Below are 23,420 nucleotides of genomic sequence, written 5' to 3' on the forward strand. Positions count from 1 at the left end.
CATTTGGAAGACAAAGTTATCCAATCCTCAGTCTGTCATCAAGCAATAAGGAGTAGGGTTGTGGGTGGTCCCCTTTTGGGGGTTAGGCAAAGTTCAAATTCATTTACTTCCAGCTCTACAAGGACCTTCAGGGAACAAACAAGCCAAACGAGGGGCCTTGGTGATGGAGGCGTCTTTACTTTCTGAACTTTCCTCCTTAGCCTTAGCCCTTTCTTGCCACTTTCATTTGGCTGAGGTCTCTCTGGTCCAGCTGGGCAGAGGGCAGAGTGAGGCCCAGGCACAACAGTGCCCTTGGGAGAAGTCACAGGGTTTCTATTCTAGCTTCTTCACCTTCAGGATTTCCAAGTTGGGAAGAAGAAATAAAGCTCCCTGTCCTCCTCCCTCGCCCTTCCTTTATCACCCTACCCCTTAAGCGGTAGGCAGCGTTCTGACTGGCACATGCTTCTACCCAAGGGCTATGAGCTATGTCCTAATCGGGCCGAGTAAAGAAGGAGCCAGCCACGGAGCAATAAGAGCAATCTGGGGAACGCTTTGAAGAGATGCGAGAAGCGTACGAGGACAGGGCTCCTGTTTGCCACTGATAGACATCTATGTCGTCAGCAGCCAGCTGGAGCAGGAGCGCAGTCAGCTCTTGGCTCTCACTGACGTTACTGAGGTTTGCCTGGGAGAAGAAGGGAAGGAGGGAGGGAAGGAGAAAGAAAGGGAGGGAGGGAGCGAGGGGGGGGGGGGGGGTTGCTGCTCCGTGACTCTTCTTTCCTTTCCCAGCGCTTCATCGCCGGTACCAAAGTCTCACCAACTGCTTTCCAGGACTGCGCTGGTCACCCGAGGAGGGAGCAGCAAGCCATAGATGCAAACGTAAGGGGACGCGCCACCCCCTCCCTTCAGCCCTTCCTAGCTTGGGGCTGGATCTCCACTCCCCCGCCTCCCTCCCTCCCTCCCCAGCGCATCCCGATCTAGCGGGGAGCTGCAGCCCCGGCGGGCGTGCTGGTGATGGATAGGGGCTGGGCAGTTCTCCCCGCCCGCTGGCCCGGGCTGGGAGCAGAGATGCAGGCGCCGCTATCCACCCCCGGCTTAGCTTGGCTGTTGAGGATGGAGGAGGTGGGGGGGGGGGGGGAAGGGAAGGAGGAGGGAGGGAGAAAGGGGAAGGGGTTTGTCTCCTGATTGGCTGCAGAGCGCCCCAGAGCCCAGGCTGGAGAGGTGACAAGGGAGGGAGGGGGGTAAGGGGCTCCAAACTAAGTGCAGCGCCGCTCTGCTGGGGGAGGGGGCGGAGGAGGGGGGAGGGAGGAGGGAGGGAAAGGAAGCCGTGGCGTCTAGGCTCTTGCCTGGGGAGCCAGAGCTGGGCACAGCCCCAGCCAGTGAGCGGAGTGGCCGCAGGCAGCCAAGATGAGCAGCAGAGTGACTTTCTTCGAGGTGGGTGCGTGCATGATACTTCTCTTTTTCAAGTTTCCAGTCGGGCATCCGAGATTTCTGACAGTACTCTAGGTTCGACTCTCGGGCCAGCAGTGAACCCCCAGCCCGGGGACATCCTCTGGGCAGCGGCGTCAGAGCCCGAGGCAGGCACAGGGAGAGGCTCCCCGGGGGACCAGAGAGCAAAGTTGCGGACTGTCTGGGGAGGGACACTGGATGTGGATGTCCTGGGGAGGGAGAAGAGGCTGGAGCGGAGCCGGACACCGTGCCACTGCGACCTGGGGGTTTATGCCAACCCATCGCCCGCCGTCCTAGGGTCTCGGATGCCCTCTTCACGCCAAGGTTCCGGCTGAGAGCATCAGCCGAGGTGACGGTGGCCCTCCTCAGCTCCTCTGCATTGGAGCCGGGGCCAGAGAGAGCCTGGCGACTTCTCAACTTAACTACCATTTCTTCCAAGGAACAGTAGACTTGCAGTTAATCGAGCGGTCCCATATGGGAAAAGCCCCAAAGAGGATGGCTGGGGCGGAGGGAAACCCGACAGCGGCAAACGCCCTCTGCTTGAGGGACGCCCAGGTAGGGGTGATAGTGGTCCAGAAAGGGAAGGGTGAAGTTGAGCTCAGCGGTGTTGCCCACCGCCGCCTCCTGCCAGACTGGTTTCTACTTAATGCGACCCTTTGGAGTGTTTGATGTGTGTCTGCGCCCTGATGTGGTGGGTTTCACCTGGGGACAAGTTTGGGGGAGCACTGAGTGCACGACGGTGCCCATTCACCCCCAGCTGTCAAAAGCACAACTGAATTGGTGGCATTCTGAGTTCCTAACTCCTTTTTTGCCCTTTCGCTTACTGTCAGAGATCAGACAAAGGGAAAGGAGGGGAGACTGGGACGTCATCAGCAATGGAGTGTATCACCAAAACAACTCTCAGAATTCTTGCAAGAGGGCATGGAATAAGGCTCATGCTAAATGTAGCATGCCCTGCCTTATATATAAACAGGGATTTGAAAATGTCATTGCTGGGCACGCACTGCCCCCCTAAAGGGGCTGTAAACTTCAAAGCTTAGGTAGGATTCAACTCCAGAGCTATTTCTTTGCAGTGATGACATCTCCCCTCCTCACTTTACCAGCTGCCAAAGATTTCTTTCATCTGGTGACAGAATTGTTTATATATAAATTGTCATGTATCATCTATCCTGAAAACATAGTTCTTTACAAACAGCACAGACTAAGAATCATTCCAAATCATGGAGGGGGAAAGTTACTTAGGAGGAAGCATCCAAACATTTTGGAATAGGAGCCATCTGGAGTTTTTTGTGGGTTTGTTTTTGTTTTTTAACAGGAGCACACTTCTGGAGGAATCCAGAAGAAAATTGCCACGCTAGTTATTCTGATGTAGTCTGGCTTTTCAAACTCATGAGATCCTGTAAAGAATTTGGAAGGATACCCGTTTTACATTACTGAAGGAAAACTCTCTTTGTACATAAAATCTTTCAAATCTCACCACCTTCAGTAAGTTTTATTAAGTGTATGCTGAATGCTTGAGAGGCAGTATAAGGTTCTGGATAAAAGGTAAGACTTGAATTAAGGAAGACCTAGGTACAAAGCTAGGTACAATGGGCTTCTTCTGAAATAGACTGACTATGTGACCAGAAGTGAGTCATTAAACCTCTCCATGCCCTCAGGTAACTCTTTATAAGTCAGAAACATGTCAATCTGTGTTAGTGAAGAGACTTTCCATAATGGAACTTCTCTACCTTGATGAAATCATAGGTTGGCTCTTAACCTCCATCCTAAAGACTCTGGGTCCAGTATTATGCTGAGTACTACATGGTAAAAGAGAAAGACAAATGATGATTCTTGCCTATACATTTTATTATGACAAAATAGGTCTTTGTGTTAATATTGACTAGTTATAGGAAGTGACAGTAAAGGATGGTGCAGCGGGCTTTAAGACTTCAGTTGACGCCTTGGCTTTGTCACTTATATCCCACAAAATAGTGTGTCTCTCTGAGTCTCTTTGAGACTCAGTTTTCCCCATTTGTAAAAGGGTGCTAATACCTCAAAGTTGTTATTATAAAGTTTAGATTAGATAATGGATATGGAGTACTTTGTAAACTCATTCTGCTTTATAAATGTCAGCTCATTTTATTACAGTGTGGTTACTTAATTTTTTACTTAGTTAATTCCCTTATGCATTCACTTCTCTTTAGCCTTATTTAGCTGTGGTTTTATTTGGTGAACTCATGGAGAAAGGGGCTGGGGGGAGTGTCTCCAAATAACAGTGGAGAACAGGGTGAGTTGCTTTATAATTGCCTTTGAGTAATTTTAATTTCAGTTATTGCCAGATTTTTCTCAGAAATGAACAGAGGAGAATGATGATGGAAAGAAGGGAAAACTTGCACAATAGCTGAGAAAATAGATGAGGGGAGATCAAATGGGGACGGGGAGTCATTTAAGGAAGTAACCCCTTTATGTACCTGCCAAGACCTTTAGTTACATCTCTATATCTCTACAGACTCCTGGGATGGGGTAGGAGGGACAGCATGGTGGGTAATGATATCCCTCTGTTAATTGGAACTCTCTCTCTCTCAGAAACCCAGATGAACATTATACCCCAAAGCCAAAGAATTAGACACTCAGCAGTTTATTTTAAAGGACAATAATCTCAGACGGCTACATTCTGTGGACAATTCACGTGTTAGTCTTGGCAAATGTACTAATTACCTGGAGACAGTGTGTTTCTTATGGGCTGTTTTGTACTTGAATGGTACATGTACTTATTCTGGGGGCTGAACTGCAATTTTATGTCATTAAAAGCATATTTGAAGTCAATAATTCAGGAGACAAAAGCAACCATTCACTCTCTAGTCATCACAGTCAGTCCAGTGAATGTGACATTAGAGCAGCTGTTCTTGCTAAAACTAGCACTCACTAGTGGGCAGATCCAGCAGTTTAAGTAGTGGTTAGGTTTGTTGGCCTCTAATAATATCCAATTACTTTAAAAAATCAGCTTAGATTGCTTTGGGTTTGGTAGTAAAAAGGAGAGAGAGAAGAAGGAAGAATCATAATTTAACCTTTGGGACATACATCCTAAGGAGCTTTACTTATTACACAGAAATCAGTATGAATGACAGAAATCAGAGGGGACCACAGGGGCCATCTAGTTCAACCCTTATTCTGCAAAGAATCCCTACTACAACAGACCTGACAAGGGGTCCTCTAGCCTGAGCTGGAAGATTGCCAGTGAGGGACAATCATCTCCAGAGGAAGTGCATTTTTACTTTCACAGGGCTTTAGCGGTTAATTCCTGACATCAAATTGCAGTTTGCCTCTTTGTAGCTTCTATTCATTACTCCTACTTCTCTACCATGGAGTCAAATAGCAGAAAGCTAATTTCGCTTCTACTTGATAACCCTTCAAATATTTAAACACTGTTGCTATGTCCTTTGAGTTTTATGCAGGCTAAACATTTCCAGTTCCTTCATCTAGTCTTCATATGCTAGGGTCCTTCTCTCTTTTTGGCTGCCTTTCATTTCGTTTGTACACTGGTATCCAGTACTAAACTCAGTGCTTCCAGACCTTCTCTCCAATGTCCTGAAGTACCTTCATCTCTCTCCCCCAATCCCTTTTCAGGTTCCTATTTTCTATTGTCTTTCCCAATTAGATGTAAGCTTCTTAAGGACAGGGGTTATAGTTCTTTCTATGAGTATTTGTATTCTCAGCACAAGGTAAGGGACTTAACAGACTTGTTGAAGTGATTCACTTATTGTCTGACCCGGACAGAGTACACAGGAACCATCATTTTCTTATTCCTGGAAGCCACCCCTCCATTCATGCAAGCCAAGATGATCTTTTTTGGCTGCCATGTCATAATGCTGACTCATATTGAACTTGCAATCCATTAAAACCCCCAGATTTTTTCAACAAAGTGTAATCTAAGTATGCCCTCCTCATTTTGTACTTGTGTAATTGACTTTTTGAACCCAAGTATAAGATTTTACATTTATCCTTACTAAATTTCACCTTATTAGATCCAACCTAGTATTATAGACTTGCCAAAATCCTTTTAGATCTTGACTCTGTCATCCTGTGCATTAGTCATCCTTAGTAACATTGCATCATCTGCCAATTTGATGTATATGACATCTATGCCTTTATCCAAGTCATTGATAAAATTTTTAAGTAGTACAGGACCATGTACAATACAGATCCTTAGGGCATTCTATAGAAGATTTCCTGCCAAATAGACATCATTAATGACAACTCTTTGAGCTTGGTCATTCAACCATTCCTGTATCCACCTAATTGCATTATTATTGAGTCCACACCCTTCCATATTTTCCACAAGAATAATGAAATATTTTATAAAATGCTCTGCTAAAAGCTCAGACTGTTATCTATGCAAGAGGTGTTAAACATGGCCCATAATATTCCTAGATTAAAGTGTAATTGAGAAATGTTTAACAAAATCAATAAAAAATACAATAAAATGTAGGTAATGTTAATATATGATTTTCTAAGTAAAATGTGGCAGCTAAGTGCCTCAGGAGATAGAGTGTTAAACCTGGAGTTAGAAAGACTCATGTTCCTGAGTTCGAATTTAGCTTCACATACTTCCTAGCTCTGACCCTGGGCAAGTGATTTAACCTTGTTTACCTCAGCTTTCTCATCTATAAAATGAGCTAAAGAAGGAAATGGCAAACCACTCCAGTATCTTTGCCAAGAAAACCCCAAATGGGGTCAGGAAGAGTAGGATAGGATTAAAACCACTGAACAACAAAACCCATATGGACCCCACAAGATTCCTTATTTATTTTTTAGTGATCTCAATTTCTGAGTTTGACATTATTAATCTTCACAATTCCTTGACCTATTAGTTTAGTACCCTTATTAATAAAGGAATTACATTTAGTTTAGTGTGACTGATTCTTGAAGCTATGTTCTTTGTGATCACCACTTCCTTTTCTAAATATTAACTCTTCATCTTTTCAATGATCTTATATAGAGTTTTTCTAGTATTTAAAGGCAGCTCAATGACCTAGAATTCACAGTATCTTCTATTCCATTCTATTTGATTCTATTCTATCATATCCTTCAAAAGTTGGGACATTTGACCTTTTCTAGTCTTTTAATACTTCTTCCATTCTCCATGGTCTTTCAAATATACTGCTCCATGGTTCCACAATCATATTTTCTATTTCTTTCAATACCCAAGGACACAGTTGATGTGAACCAGGTGATTTGAATTCATTAAGGGCAGCTAAAGAATTCAAATCTCTTTACTTATCTTGGACATTGACTTCCTATGAGTCATTTTTTGTTCTATCATATGTCTCTAATCAATCCATCAGCACACTTATTAATTGACTACGGTGTGCCAGGCATCATAGTAAATTTGAGGCATACAAAACAAAAACCAAAGTCATCTTCACCCTTAGGGAGATGACATAACATAGAGGAAAACAACATGTACACACATAAGTGTATACTAAGCAAACAAAACTCTAGTCATTTTTTGGTGAAAGAATTCATTAGCAGCTGGAGTAAATCAGTAAAGGTCTCTTGTAGAAAGTGACACTCAGATAATGTTCTAAGGGAGCTGGGGATTCTATGAGGCAGAAAGCAGTGCATTCCAGATATGAGAGATAGCCTGTGCCAAGTCACCAACAGAGGAGACAGAAAGAAATCATAGGAGCAGCTAGGTAGCATAGTATATGGAATACTGGGAGGACCTAGGTTCAAATCTGGTCTCAGATACTTCCTAAATGTGTGACTAAGCAAGTCACTTAACCCTGATTGCTATTCTTTTGTCTTAAAACTCACACCAAGACAGACAGTAAGGGTTTTGAGAGAGAGAGAGAGAGAGAGAGAGAGAGAGAGAGAGAGAGAGAAAGAAAAAAAGAAAGAAAAAGGAATTGGATGAAGGTGGCATCTGAGCTTTTATAGATAGAGATTCTGAAAGGCAGTGAGACAGAGGAAGTATATGCTAGGCCTGTGAAAAGTAGAGGGGTGGGTGTTCTAGGTTTGAAGCACAGTTAGCTAGCTGGTAGACCAGTTGGCCAGGAATGGACTGTTTGTGTAGTCATAAAATGAGGTCAGTAGGAGCAGCTGAGTGGCTCAGTGTATTAAGAGCCAGGCCCAGAGAGAGATAGGAGGTCCTGTGTTCAAATTTAGCCTTAGGCACTTCCCAGCTATGTGACCCTGGGCAAGCCACTTAACCCCCATTGCCTAGCCATTACTGGTCTTCTGCTTTCGAATCAAAAGAGTATTGAATTTAAAGTCAGAAAGTAAGGATTATTTAAAAAAAAGAAAGTCAGTCAGTCAGTTTCTTCATTACCAACTTGCCATAAAATGCTTCTAGTATTAGCCCCAGGAGTATAGCCATCTGAAAGCTCATCTTTTTCCCTGAAAGTGTTGTTAAAGAGAATTTCTTTGTATTATAAACAGCACTGATCTCATGGCAGCAGTCACCAAAGTGTTTGTCCAGATACCTACCACATAGATGGCACTCACCAAGGTGCCCGAGGTCCTTTTCCTTCAGGGGTAGATAGAAGTTAAAGCAAGTTTTTAGAATAGGGCAACCCTTTGGGAAGTCAGAGTGGGAATGAACCATTCATCATTTACTCCCAATTGCAATGTATCAGAAATGGGGCAAGATAGAAGTCCTCCAGAGAATTCAAACTGACTAGATGTGGCTGTTTTAGTCTCAGGAATAAGCTCTCAACATTGACAAATACATTTATTTTAATCACTGAGCCTACATAGCTCACGTAGTGTTCCTGCTTACCATGACTGTTCATCTCAGAGTGACTGAAGAACACCTATAGTTGACATACCTAAACACACATGTGTACACCTTTGCCAATTTATGTGATGAATTGGTTCCATGAAGACACCATTTTAGACAGAAGAAGAACCCTATTAGAACAGAGTGGACTAGCCTATAGACCTTAGAGATTATCTACTCTAACTTTTCCATTTTTCAGATGGCAAAACAGAGGCACAGAGAGAAGGGCTAGTTAGTCAGTGTTGATTTTTCATGGTTTCCCAGAACTTAAAAAAAATGCCACAAAGTACTAGTATTATCAAGTAACAATTTAAGACTCACAAATTTCTTTCCATAATGATCTCGTCTGGGCACCACAACAACCTTGTGATGTAGGTACTGTGGGTTATCATTATTCATATTTGCCAAAGGACGAAACTGAGACCTCAGGAAGGGTCATGACTTGTCAGTGGTCACACAGCTAGCAAAACTGCAACTAGCCAAATCTGTTCTTAGGGTAAATGTGGGATGGAACAGAACATGGCAGTTGGGCACACAAGCCTTTGAAGGGTAAGTCACTCTAGGAGGAGGTAGGGGCACCTTGTCCCTTGAAGAACTCTGTGGTCTTTGATGTTGCATTGATTAGGGGAGAAAGCGGATCTTGGGCAAGGGGTACCAAGACACCCTAAAAGTGGGGGTTGAGGGACATATTTTTGGAAGACACATCTCTGGAAGGGAGATGAGGGGAGAGTTATCCTAGTGAGGAAGTATATCTGTGCTCCCTCCTCAACTCACCATGTCAGCACTCTAAGACAAAACCCATCCACATCTGCTAATTATAATTCTCATAGTAATGTGGGAAGTAGGATTTCACTGGGGTTTCTCCTGATTTCAATACTATCCCTCTTTACAATGCACTAGACTACCTTTTTTTAAAAACCCTTTCCTTATCTCTTAGAATCAATACAGTGGTTACAAGGCAGAAGAGGGGTAAGGGCTAGGCAATGCGATAAATGACTTGCCCAGAGTCATATAGCTAGGAAGTGTCTGAGGCCAGATTTGAAACTAGGACCTTCCATCTCCAAGCCTGGCTCTCTATCCATGGAGCCACCTAGTTGCTGCCTGGTTACCTTTTAATTTTTTCTTTCTAAAGATTATTACCTAGTCAGAATCAAGGAAAAGTGTCCATGGTGATCCAGGCAAAAGAGAATATGGCTGGAATCCCAATTCCATGGAGTCAGTAGTCAACAAACATTTATTAAGCCCTGACTATGTGTCAGGAACTGTGCTTAAGAGACATCAATTCATGCCATGCATTGGATTAAGAGTAAGGAGATCACGGGAGAGCATCTAAGTGGCTCATTGGATTGAGAGCCAGACCTAGAGATGGAAGGTCCTGGGTTCAAATCTGGCCTCAGACACTTCCTAGCTATGTGACCCTGGGCAAATCACTTAACCCCCATTTCCTAGCCCTTACCACTCTTCAGCCTTGGGACCAATACTTAGTATTGATTGTAAGATGGAAGGTAAGGGTTATTAAAAAAAAAAAGGCTAAAGAGACCTGGGTTCTGGTACCCACTCAGCTATTCACTGGTTGTGTGGCCTTGGATAAACTTGCTTACTTCTCCAGACCAAGTTTATTTGCTTGTGAAATATGATACTAGATGGACTAGATGATTTATCTCAAAGGTTCTGTCCAGCTTTAAATTTCTATGATTTTATAGGAGAGAGGATCTCTAAGGCTTCTTCCAGCTCTAAATTTCATTATTTTATACTGTATGATCAACATTTTAGTTTAGATTGTTCTCTCATATACATACATATATAAATACATATATACATATAAATATAAATAAATATAAATGCGGCTTCTCTAGCCCACATGTTGAAGTTTTCACCCGGATAGATTTCGTAGGTCCATCAGGCTTTGTAACCACCAAAGTATTCCTCATTCATTTTTGCCTTTGTACCCTGGTGTCCAACACTGTGCATAATGTAGAGCATTTGCAAATACTCATTAACTGACTAATTGATTCGGTATCATCCTGCCTCCCTTTGTACACAGATACCTACCTCTAAATGCTCCTTGTAAATAAGTAAAGTCATTTATAATAGCTATTCAATCTAATGTAGCACAGCCTGTCCTCTATTCCTTCACCCACCGTATCCACCAACCCCACCATCCCGGAGGCTGGATCTGCCAAGGGTGATTAATCACTCCTTCCCTCCGGATGCCCTGAGAAACTGTGGCATCTAAGCCCACAGTGCTCCTGGGTGCTCCCCAGTGATTATCAAGTAGCATCCTTTTTTAAAAAAAGATGTTTACTAAGCAGGTATAAATGAGAGCATTTGTTACAGAAACAGTTCCCTTAAAATCTGGGATGCATCCTCCCTGCACACATGCCCAAGCTCTGGGGAGAGTGGGCTCCGTCTTAACCCATGTGATGAAGGGGTAACTCATGGCTCTTGGGTTCTGGAGGTCCTGTTCCTTTCTGGAGTCCTCATCAAGTTCTCCTTTGTGTGTCCAAGTTCTCTACTGGGCTCCAGCGATCAATGCCCTTGTAGACTCCCGAAGCTGCTCTTCCTCCGTGTATTATTATCTGTCCTTGGCTCTGGCTTCGGATGCTGGTGCCATCGGCTGCTGCTGTTCTGGGGACAAAGTACTTGCAGATCTCCTGATATTATGAAGTTCATCAAGTTATCCTCTGGTCAAGGTGGGTGGGAAGGGAGGAGACAGAGATTCTACCTCTTCTCCAAAATGGTCCCTTTATGGGTTCTTGAGTAGAGCATTCTAACACTTGACTGACTTATGAATTTATTTAAGCCCCAGAAAGCATCTGGTGCCATGGATAGTGTATCAGGTCTGGAACCAAAAAGGCATCTTTCTGAATTCAAGGATCGCCTCAGATACTTCTAGTCTGGGCAAGTCACATACTCTTTTTGCCCTTAGTTTCTCCATCTGTAAAATGAGCTGGAGAAGGAAATGGCAAACCACTCCAGGATCTTTGCCAAGAAAATCCCAAATGGAGTCACAAAAAAATCAGATTTAATTGTACAACAACCAGAGAATGACAGCTCTCCTTTATTTACCCACAAAGTGTTTTCTGTGTGATCATTAACTTACTTTTTTTTTTTGAACCCTCACCTTGCATCTTAGAATCAATATTAGATATTGGTTCCAAGGCAGAAGAGGGGGAATGTCTAGGCAATGGAGGTTAAGTGACTTGGCCAGGATCACATAGCTAGTGTAAAGATTAAAATTATTTTGGGGAAGCTGAGGCAGGTAGAAATTAGTTTCTCTCTGCAAGGAGTATTATATTTTTATGGGGTTTATTAAAGGTTAAGGATTAAAGAAAATACAGAATAAGAAAGCACATGTCTAGGCCAGAGAGGCCTAGACAAGATAACCTCACATCATGAAAGAGACACGTCTGATCCAAAATGGAAGTCAAAAAGAGCCGGAGCCTATTCACAACCAGGTTTAAATACCCCATCTCACTCTAGGCCCAGGTGAGAATTCAGTGAGATTAGAGGGCATTCTGGGGAAGTGGAGCAAGGATTTCTGGGGATTGAAATCCTGGATTCAAGTCTATTTTTACACTAGGAAGTGTCTTAGGCTAAATCTGAAGCCAGGATCTCCCATCTCCAGGCTTGGCTCTCAATCCACCCAGCTACCTAGCTGCACCCCTTAGTTTGGTTTTAAGGTTTAGTAATTTAAAAGTGTAAAAACTGATCTTATTATAACTTTTGGATCACCTTATATAGTAGTAGCTAATTAACTTTTTTTTTAAAAACCCTTACCTTCCATCTTAGAATCAATACTAAGTATTGGTCCCAAGGCTGAAGAGTGGTAAGGGCTAGGAAATGGAGGTTAAGTGACTTGCCCAGGGTCACACAGCTAGAAAGTATCTGAGGCCAGATTTGAACCCAGGACCTCCCATCTCTAGGCCTGACTTTCTATCCACTGAGCTACCCAGCTGCCCCCAGCTAATTAACTTTTAAACATAAAGGATTACTTAGTTGTTGTCTTATTTCTGATATGCACAATGCTGTGCTTCTAGTTGGTACTTCATTGGTAAGCACTAGAAACGTTTGTTTAATTGAATTTGCTTCCTCAGTTTACACCTTTGGTTTATTTATTTGTTCTATAGAGTTCTCTAGGAATTATTCACACCTAGTTTATGTCTTTGATTAATTTTGTAACTCTAAGTGGCTTCTCACTTGATAACAGTAATAGGTCATAGAGTGTCTTGTTAATTATATTAATTGGTCTTGAGGAAGGTGGGTCACCTCCTCCTCCATCATTATCATATTTTGCCTTTTTTATTTTAGAAAGGAAATAGGCTAATCCCAAATTGGATGCTGATCCTGACATCCCAGTTTCCTGCAGGAATGGCGTGGCCCTTATTGCTCAGAGCCTGGTTATAATTGCTCTGTGATAGTTCCCCCTTGGGTATCCAGTAGAGACCCTCATGGGAAGAGGAAACAGAACAGGGAGAAGCTCCAGGGAAAATGGATTCCTTCATATGGATCCCTTGGCACTGAGCAGAAATTATTCTGAAAATGCCCTCAGCCTCAGTAAACTAGGGTCCAAACTCGTACAGCTGGATTGGTGGAGGCAAAATTGGATTTTGAAAGTTGTAAACCTTAAAGTACTATAGTGACATAGATTTTCTTCTTGGCTGAAATGCAACTGGGCATGGGTTCCTGCCTAAGAGAGAGAAGTTTGCTGACATGGTGCTAATTTGCTTTTAAAATGGCTCCTTCCCGGTGACCCTTTAGTGGATTTGGTAAATCTTAAATTGGAAGGGACCTCAAAGGCCACCTCTTCCAAATCTCCCATTTTATAGAGGGGGAAATTAAGGGGCAGAGAAGGAAAATGCTTTACTTTTCTCTGGGTGACTTTTCCTGTTACACTCTTCTCCATCTGCTACCAAAGAGTTCGTTTAATCATTCAATAAACATTTATTAAGTACCTACTATGTATCTGTCACTGGACTAAGCCCTGGGGATAAAGAAGTAGACAAAAGACAGTGTCTAACCTCAACAATTTAATGGAGGAGACAACCTGCAAACAAAGCTAGCTATATATGAGATCAATGGGAACGAATTAATAGATGGAAGGCATTAGAATTAAGCAGGATTGGGGAAGGCTGTCAACAAAAGATGAGATTTTAGTGGTGACTTAAAAGGAAGCCAAGGAAGTCAGTAGTTGGAATGGAGGTGGCAGAGAGAATGCCTAGAGCCCAGTTTTGGAATGTCTTGTTCAAGGGAGGCTAGTGTCAGTGGATCAAAGAATGCAATCAGGATATCCCTCAAGGAACCTGAGAAATCAATCAATAAGCATTAAGAGCACCTAGCATGTGCCAGGCATGGTGCCAAGTGCTGGTGATACAAAGATGACAAATGACACACTCAAGGAGCTTCCAGTCTGGAGGAGCGAGAGGGAGGGGAGGATACGATATATGTACAAATAGATATGTGCCAAGGAGAGATGCAGAAACTTGAGTAGGGAATGAGCACTCCAAATGGGGGTGGAATCAAGGCTGGTTTCAAGGAAGAGGTGAAATCTGAACTAAGATGGAGAAGATAGAGATTCTGAAAGCCAGTGATGAGGACAGTGATGTTCTCCAGACATAGGAGTGGAGCTAGAGAGACCAGTGTGCAGATGACCAGGGGTGAGTACATTGTACTTCGAGTTCAAGGAACAACTGGTAGTCCATTTGGGCTGTAGAACACACATAGAACACATGCAAGGAAGTACTGTTTTTGCTTTCTGTGTGTGTGTTTTTTTAGTTGAAATGGAATAATGTTACTAAGGAAGGAAAGCCAGAGTCATAGGATTTAGATCTGGAAGAGAATTCAGAGACCATCTAATTCAATTCCATTTTACAAATGAGAAAACTGAAGTCTAGAGTGGTTAAACAACTTTCCCAAGGCAAGTGTTGGCACCAGTTCTTATAGTTCCAGAGTCCATTGTTAAATTTTCAGTGTTGAACATCTACATTTTTGAAATCAGCAAACGCTAGGGCTTAATTTATTATTTTGTTGATGGTTTAGAGTTAAAAGAAAATGATGGGGAAAATGTTAACAATCTAGATTAAATCTAAAATTGTGTTGTGATACCCATGTCCCAAAGTGGCCCATCTAAGTAAGGAGCAGAATCAAGATGCAAACTCAGGTTGTAGAATCAGGGATCTCCAACTAGAAGGGATTTGTGAAGTCCAGTACAACCTCTTCATTTTACTGATGAGGAAACAGAAAAGTAATGTAATTAGCTGAAGATCACAGAGTCCTTGTCAGGATTCAAACCCAGATCCTCTGACCCAGGTCCAATGTTCTTTCTACTGCCTCAAACTTTACTTACCTGTTACCTCCTAAAAAGGAGGGATCATTTTCTTCTTTGCATTTAAATTCCTAGCACATAACACAGTGCCTGGTACATAGTGCACATTTAATACACACTTACAAATTTATAGACTGGTTCTAGAAATCTGATGTCCAAAAAAGTCTTTCAGTAATGTAAGGTTCTTGTTTTTGTTTTTTTTTTAGTTCCCAATCTATTTGGATTCAATTAAAAAAAAATAAACACACTTTTAGAACACATGTCAAATGCTCTAAAATTTAGCCAAACACCCAAATTAGTGGAGTCCACCCCATTGGTGCTGAGTAAAGTACCACTGCTGAGATAGAGAAAAAGAAAGATAATGTAATGACCTCTTAAATGAATAAAATAAGATAAGCATCCCTAACAATAATAACCACCTCTAGGTCTGTTGCTTTGGACCCAGGGGCATAGTCTAGACTGGATTTGATCCTAGGAGACCTTGGCTTCTAATGAGAGGACTAAGCTCCCCATTCTTTTATAATTTTGTTATTAAATTCTGAATATAACAAAGAAAAATTTCCTGTACAAAGTAAAATGGAAAAAGAGGATAACGTGAAACTGTTTGCTTAAAAAAAGAAGTAATTCAATTCTATCTTCAAAGCTGTTCTTCTTATGTCTCTTTTCTGTGTATCTCATAAAATGCTTCCTTATCTTTTCTTTCTTTTCTTCCTTTCTCATAATACTATCATTGGCTCCTTTTCCTTCTTCTCTCCTCTCCATTGAGGATAGAGTTTTAATTCTTGTGATAAATAAACATAGTCAAGTAAAACAAACTCAAGCAATGGCACATCCAAAAATGTATGTCCCTTTCTGTACCTTGAGTGTGTCAGCTCTCTGTGAGAAAGTGGGTTGTAAACTTCATCACTGGTCATCTGGAGTTATGGCTGGTCAGGGCATCCGTCAGAGTTCTTGGGTCTTTTCAAGTTGTTTTTCGTTCTAGTTTTGCTGTTATTGGGTACAGGGTGCTCCTGGATCTGCTTACTTTGTTCTTCCTTAGTGCATAGAAGTGTCCCCGGGTCCTTCAGAAACTGGCCCCTTTCATTTCTTTTGGTATATTAATATTCCGTGACACTCATAATGCCATCATTTGTACAGTCAGTCTCCATTTGATAGGCATTCCCTTTGTTTCCGGCTCTTTGCTCCAACAAACAGAGCTGCTATTAATATTGTTGTGCACATAAGCCTCACAGCACTCACTGATTAGACTTAAGTAATCAGTAACTTATAACTGAGGCTGGGAGATTGAGTCACAAACACCAGGACATGAAGCAATTTGCAGGACTGTTAAATGGGTCGCATCTCCTTCCACCATCTACCACCCGCTACTTATTTTTCTAAACAATTCCTGTATAGGCTTCTGCTGGAGTTCACAGAAATCAGAGGATCATAGAGCTGGAAGGAACCTTAGAGGTCATTTAGCCCAAACTTCATCTGGCAGACGAGGGAATGGAGAGGCTAACATGTCACCCAGGTTTTGTTGTTCAATCACTTGTTTTTTTCAGTCATGACCCTCTTGGGGGGTGAGTTGACAATTCCTTCTCCAGTCTATTTTATACATGAGGAAACTGAGATAATGGAGTTAAGTGACTTGTCCAGGGTCACACAGCTAGTTAAATATCTGAAGCTGGATTTGAACTCACAAAGATGAGTCTTCCTGGCTCTAGATCCTGCACTCTATCTGTTGCACCACAAAAAGCTAGCATTTAAACCAAGGTCCCCTGATGCCAAACCCAGAATTTTTTTCCTGTCCTCTATATGGCAGTTGTTTGACTCTTGGTGAGGATGACCTCTTCTCCACCTTTTCTGGATGATGGCTATGGGAGCTGGACTTGAAATAGGGCTGGCGGTTTGGGTAGATTGCTGCCATTCCCAAAGCCTGTTGTTGGCAGGTAAGATTGGTCATCCCCAGAATGCCAAGTCCTCAAAGCATCAAAACTCCCAGGTGGTCACCTAGAGGTGGGCAGGGAGGGCTTCCTGTGTGCAGTTCCTGTTACACGTCATTTTCTTCACCTGCAGGGTCCTTGTTGAATACCGGGTGGATGTTTCAGGGAACACATTCATCTCATGTAAATAGCAATTTCCTAACAATTGGAACTCTCCGGGGAGGGGTGATTTGCCTTGGGAGATTTTAAGAAGTTGTTATTGCCCAGTCACTCAGTTTATCTGACTCTTTGTGACTTAATGGATCATATTACTCTAGGACTTTCTGTCCTCCCACTATCTCTTGATGTCTGTCCAAGTTCATGTTCATTGTTTCTCTTGCTATCTATCCATCTCACTCTCTGCCTAACCTTTTCCTTTTGCCTTTTATCTTCTCCAACATCAGAGGCTCTCCCAATGAGTCCTGTCTTCTCATTATGTGGCCAAAGGATTTCCGCTTCAGCATGTGACGTCCCAGGCTGATTTAACTAATTATTATCGATTTGATCTCCCCATTGTCCAACGGGCTTCTTCAGCACCACAATTTGAAAGTGGCAGTTCCGTGGCGCTAGGCTTTCCTTATAGTCCAATTTCTACAGCCATACATCACTATTGGAAAAACCAGAGCTTTGACTACATGGACCTTTGTTGGCAGGATGTTGGCTCTGCTTTTTCGTTAACAGGATGTAGAGTTGGAAGGAACTGTAGAGATCATCTAATTGAACCCCATCGCTTTACAGATGAGGAAATTGTGCCGTGGAGAGGTTGCCACTTCCCCAAAGTTGCACAGACAATAGTTGGCAAAACCAGGATTTCAGCCCAAGTTTCTGACTCCAAGTTCACTGCTGTTTCTATCATAACACACTAGGAATGATAATCCTTCATTGGGATACTCCTAGAAGAGTATGGATGGATGGAAGTTGCTGTAGAGTTGATTGTTGTTCAGATATAGTTGCATTGGAAATCTTTTGCCATCCTTCCCATGATGCTCAGATTCCAAATTCAAGGTCCTTCCTAAATGAATGTTCTTCCCCTTTGGTTTGGAACCAGATCACAGAGGGCCTTAAAAGCTGTCATGGGAGAGAGGCCATAGCACATAATTTGGGGGATGGATCATATGGAAATTCTGTACTGTTGTTATTATCAGTGATGGCAGTTGATTGACAGTGTCCCACTTTCAGCCAAGTGAACTTAGAATACAAATAATTTCCTACCAATATCTTGAGTACAGGAAGCAAAAAAATAATTAAAAAAAACCATGGAGGGCAGTCAGTATCTTCAGCTGACCTTGAAGGAAAGCAGAAACTTACTTATCTGTTGTTGGCCTTGGAAGAGAGCAAAACAAGAAGGTTTTGTTTTATTATATGGCTAGTGTATCAAGGGAACAAAGGGAGACATGGATGGGGTAGATGAGACTGCTTGTTTTTCACTGAATTAAGGATAATTTGAAGATGAATTTGCTCATGCCAAGAGAAGGAAGATGGGTCTCCTCATTTCTTTGCCAATCCAAATTTCCTAAAGCTACCAAAGTCATAGCCAGACCCTTTCACTGAGGTAAAAAATCCTCAATGGGTCCCTGTTGCCTCAAAAATAAAATACAAATCCCTTGGCTTGGAACTGTTGAGATCTATATCTTCCTCCTTTTTTTTTCTTTGCATGTCCCAATCTTCATTGCCTACATTAGAGAAAAATAGGAGGGAGCATAGAATGGTAGAAAGAATAGTCACTCTACAGTCAGAGGATCTGGGTTTGAATCCTACCATGGATGCTTATTTATCTCTATTGCTAGATCCTTACCCTGTTGAAATTCTTTGATCCTGTAAATATTGGAACTGGAATCAGCAAGACCTTGGCAGCTCGATGGAGCAATGGATAGAGATCATAAGATTTGGAGTCAGGAAGAGCCTTGTTCAAGTCCAACCTCAGACACTTAGTCTTTATCAGCCTCAGTTTCCTTATCTATAAAATGGAGATCATAATAGTATCTCTGTCACTTGATTGTTTGAAGGACCAAATGACAAATGTGAAGTGCTTTGCAAATTTTAAAGCTCTCCATAAAAGCTAGCTCTTCTGATTATTATCAGAGTTCAAATCCTATGTTCAATACTTATTACCTGTGTGACCCCAGACAAAAGTTCTCAGAGCCTGTTTCCTTTTTGGAAAGTGGGAATAACAATGGTATATACTTTATAGTGTTTTTGTGAGAATGAAATGGGAGGAGGCAGGCACTTTCCAGACCTAAAGAGATGAGTAAATGTTAGCTATTCTTAATATCCGATGGCGTGGAAACTGGGGAAGGAAAGAGCACATTTCTCACTTGTTTTTAGAACTTGGGGATTCTGGGGAGAGAGATGGTATGAGAATGGGGTTACCAAACTTGGAAGAAACAAAACATGACCAAGGCTTCAATGGCCAAAGCAGGTCCCAGCTTCTATGGCAAAATACCAGCTAATTACCAGTCCAGTGTGGGAAGCTTTTTACAATGAGTGTTCCTGGTTTTATGAAATGTGAGAGCTAAACATGACTTACTAATGGGGTAAAAGCAGCTAGGTAGCATAGTGGATAGAATGCTGGGCCAGGAGTCAGGAAAAGAGGAAGTCACCTTCTTGAGTTCAAATCTGGTCTCAGACACTTACTGGCTGTGTGACCCTAGGCAAGTCACTTAACTCTATTGACTTCAATTTCCTCATCTGTAAAATGAGCTGGAGAAGGAAATGGCAAACCAATTCTAGTATCTTTGACAAGAAAACTCCAAATGGTGCCAAGAAGAATTGGACATAACTGAAAAACAAATGAATGATGGGTTAAAATGGGGGTTAAACGGAGGGGAAATAGAACTGTCCCAAACTAGAAAAGGATCAGATCCTCTCCTCTCCATTTCATCAAAGAAAGTCACTCTAGGGTAAGTCAAGTTCACCACTTGACTAAGGCCTCCCTTAGGACCAATGCCCAGTGCTCAGAGGGAAGGGAACTTTGCTACAATTTACCCTCTTGGCTTTATGTGAATTGAATTAGAACTGAAGCCTTTGAAAGACCGAAGTCCTTGACTCCACCCTGTCTAGCAGCTGCAAGCTATTGATATCCTAAGATGGGATGCTAAGACCAGAATTTGGAGAGACACCATTTCCCAAGGTCTTGCTGGTGGTTTCTACTTTCAGGACTATATGGGGGTAGTGTGGGATAAGTTGTCAACAAGGACGCTTACAGTTTGAGAGGAGAGAGAAGGCTGGAATTCCTATCTGTTACTGGACAGCTGCATGGGACCTTGGGATCTTCTCCAATAAGAGGGTTGTGGTTTTTTTAGGCTCTAAGCCATACAGAGCTTTTAGATCATCCTCTCAGTGTCCTCAGCACTCCTATTCCCTCTCTGGCCAAGCTTTAGTGACCTCTGAATAAAGGGTCATAGATGATTGGACTCCTTGTTGCCCCTTAGAAATCAAATTTTGAAGAACAGTGGGAAGAGTCTACAGAGCCAGAAGATCAGGGTTCAAATTCTGCCTCTGTCACTTACTACCTGTGTGGCCTTGGACAAAGTATTGTGACAAGGAAATCACTTTAAAAGACTGATATATATTACTTAACTCTCTGGGTTTCAATTTCCTCATTTGTAAAACAAGGGAGTTGGATTTGATGGTGTCAAAGTTCTTTTCCACCTCAAACTCTATGATTCTATGATCCTAGGGTGATTCTCTTTCTCTGTCTGATCTCCCTCTAGAATAGAGAGAGAGAAAGTACAAATTCTAGATGAACTTTCTACCAGAGATAACTTATTTTTAGGGTGTCTGGGGACCCATGGTTTGACCACAGATCAAGCAGTCAGATGAAAGGGTTGGATACCTCCTTCCCTCACTTCCTTGATAACCAGCTTATTCTCCATATCTTTCCAATCTGGTTTTCTTCCCCATCATGCAATTGAAACTGGCTTCTCAGGGGCAGCTGGTTAGTTCAGTGGTTTGAGAGCCAGGCCTAGAGATGGGAGGTCCTAGGTTCAAATCTGGCCTCAGGCACTTCCCAGCTGTATGACCTTGGGCAAGTCACTTAACCCCCATTGCTTAGCCCTTACCACTCTTCTGCCTTGGAACCAATACACAGTATTGATTCCAAGATGGAAGGTAAGGGTTTAAAAGAAAAAGAAAGAAAGAAACTGGCTTCTCCAAAGTCACCAATGGCTTCTTTACTCATTAAATCACTGGGTTTTTCTCCAACATAACATCCACTTATCACCCATTAGAGTGGGTTGCTCTTCCATTCCACTCTCCCTCCCATAGCTGTGCAGCTTCAAAATCATCTTCTTCTAAAGTATCAACAAAGCAGTTATAACTGATCCTGGAATCTGTCTCAACCTTTGTCTTGTCACTGGACTTTGATGACTCTGAAAGAGAGGGTGAGGCTGATGATTTTGGGCAACTGCCTCACTTAGTAAATCCAATTCATGGGAGAGTCAAAAGGCATCCCCAGTGACATCCTTTTGGTTCCCTTAAAGTAAAAAGGATAACAATCAACCAAGGTAGCTCTGGGAACTTCCCTCTCTCTCATCAGACTCACTAGGGGGAAAATTACTGATAGAAGAGACTATTGATAGAGTATACCTTATAACCAATTAAGGTTATTCCCTCTAAGTTGAGAAGATGGCAGGGTCAAGGGAAGACTATTTTAGGCTGGAGGAGTTTGTTTATAGCTAATGGGAAAGGTGCTGGTAGAAAGGAAGAATGAATAAAAGGAGAAAACCATTTTATCAAGAGTTTACTCTGTTCCAAGCCTTGTGATAGCCACTAGAGATAGAAATACAAAAGGGAGACAAACCTTAATGTCAAGGAGCTTACATTCTAATAGTGGGGGACAGGACATACATATCGGAGAGATGGCTGAGGAAGGGTTTTTCAGTTTGGAAAATCACAGGGATAATGAATGGAGCCAGTTGACTCACAAAGTAGTAAAGTCAAAGCAAAGGCAAAGTTATTGATTTGATTATCCAGATATAGACAGGAATGGGGGTGGAGTACAAAAAGAAGTAGGTCAGGGTGTAAGGTGAACCATATCCTAAATATAGTGGGCCACATGAGCCACTCAACACTCAGGACAGAGGGGCTTTGGGGCACAAATTCCAGAGCTGCAAAAGAAGGTAACTATAGTGAGGGCGTGGAGAAATTGAAGATGAGAGAGTGGAGAATGATTGATGGAATGAGCTCCCGAGGAGATGGGATCAAGGAAGAGTTAGCCTCAGAGTGGAGGAATCAATCTCATTCTTTGAGACAAGTCCAAAGGAAGAGAGGAGAGCTGAAGACAGAGAGAGATGAGTAAGCTCATGATGGATCACTTTAGCATTTTTTTATATATAGTAAGGAGGCAAGAAGGTATTGGCAGAGGTTTATTGTTTGAGAAGGGAGAAGGTTTGGTAAAGCAGCCTGAAGGAGTCAATCAGAGATGAATAAAAGGATTCATCCATCTAGCATCTGATGACCCAATAATGGCTTTCCAGTGATGAAAAGGTGGCTAGATATAAAGTCTAAAGGACCTTGGTTCAAATCTTGACCTCTACTTTATTATATGTGTGACCTAGGGGAAGTCTCTTCAATCTTTTTTGTTGTTGTTGTTCAGTTGCTCTTTAGGAACCCCTTGGACTATGGCTATCCAGTTTGTTTTCAGGTAATGAGAAAGGAGCTGGTAGAAAGGGAGAATGAATGGAAGGAAAAAACCATTTTATCGTGTTTAATGGATAGAAATACAAAAATGAGACAAACCCTGATGTCAAGGAACTTTACATTTTAATTTTATTATATTATATTATTATTATTATATATTATATTATATATTATATTATTTTATTTATTATATTAGTATATAATTTTATTATTATATATTATATAATTTTAATATTACATATATATTACATATTATATAATTTTAATATTACATATAATATAATAATTACATTCTAATAGTGGGGGACAGGACATTCATATGGGAGAGGTCATCGAGGAGGGATATTTCTTATCAATGGGGTTTTCTTGTCAAGGATATTGGAATGGTTTGCCACTTTTCCAGTGGATCCTTTTGTTAGGCAATCAGTGGTTAAATGATTTGCCTAGGCTCACACAACTAGGGAGTATTTGAGACCAGATTTGAACTCAGGGTTTCTGGACAGGACCAGTAATCCGAACCCCTGAGATACACAAAGAATCAGAAACTAAAGGGATGCCCCTCAGTTAGGGAATGGCTGAACAAATTGTGATTATGATAGTGATGAAATACTATTGTGCTCTAAGGAATGATGAATAGGATGATTTCAGAAAGAACTGGAAAGACCTATGTGAACTGAAGTGGAGTGTAATAAGCAGAACCAGGAGAACATTATGCATAGTAACTGAAATATTCTGGAACGATCAAATGTCATAGACTAACTACTAACAGCAATACCATGATCCAGGACAATTCTGAGGGATTTATGACAAAGAATGCTATCCTCCTCCAGAGAAAGTACTGTGGGAGTATAAATGCAGATGAAAACATATGATTTATCACTTGTTTATTGGGGGTATACGATTTGGGGTTTGGGTTTTATAAGATTATTTACAAAAATGATTAATATGGAAATAAAAATATTTTAAAAAATTGAGCCACAGCTGCCTCAAATTTTTAGACCTTAGTTTGTCATCTGTAAAATGAGAGGATTAGACTAGATGACCTTAAAGTCCTTTCCTGTTCTCAATCTTATGATATGTAAGCTATGACCTCTTACAGTTTATCCAGGGCAAGATAGTGTATGGCTTTAAATAAAGTGTGATTTAAATGGGGCACCTGTAAGGAGGTGGTGATGATTTTGTGAAGCACAAATAAATCTTTCAGATCATTGGAGGACTTCTTAAGTTCCATTAGCTTAGAGTTAATTTCCCAAAATAAATGTTAAAGGAGTGAAAACACCCTATTGAGTATTTCCCCCCAGAA

General features: G+C 41.8%; 1 protein-coding gene across 11 annotated transcripts in view; it reads left to right on the top strand.

Moving 5' to 3' along the window:
- Positions 1-209: 209 nt before the first annotated feature.
- The window catches only part of LOC100032861 (very-long-chain enoyl-CoA reductase-like), a 93,524-nt gene continuing 70,313 nt past the window's right edge, over positions 210-23,420 (top strand). For 4 of the 11 annotated variants that reach the window (XM_056819101.1, XM_056819100.1, XM_056819104.1 and 1 more), the window contains exon 1: positions 1,421-1,980. In XM_056819101.1, coding sequence (XP_056675079.1) covers positions 1,900-1,980 — 81 coding nt within the window. In that variant the 5' untranslated portion in view covers positions 1,421-1,899. Of the gene's footprint in view, positions 656-765; positions 856-1,265; positions 1,981-23,420 lie in introns of those variants that run through there. The other 7 variants (XM_056819099.1, XM_056819106.1, XM_056819105.1 and 4 more) reach the window with 5 other exon arrangements.

The sequence above is a fragment of the Monodelphis domestica genome, chromosome 2, assembly GCF_027887165.1.
Source record: "Monodelphis domestica isolate mMonDom1 chromosome 2, mMonDom1.pri, whole genome shotgun sequence".
Lineage (NCBI taxonomy): Eukaryota > Metazoa > Chordata > Mammalia > Didelphimorphia > Didelphidae > Monodelphis > Monodelphis domestica.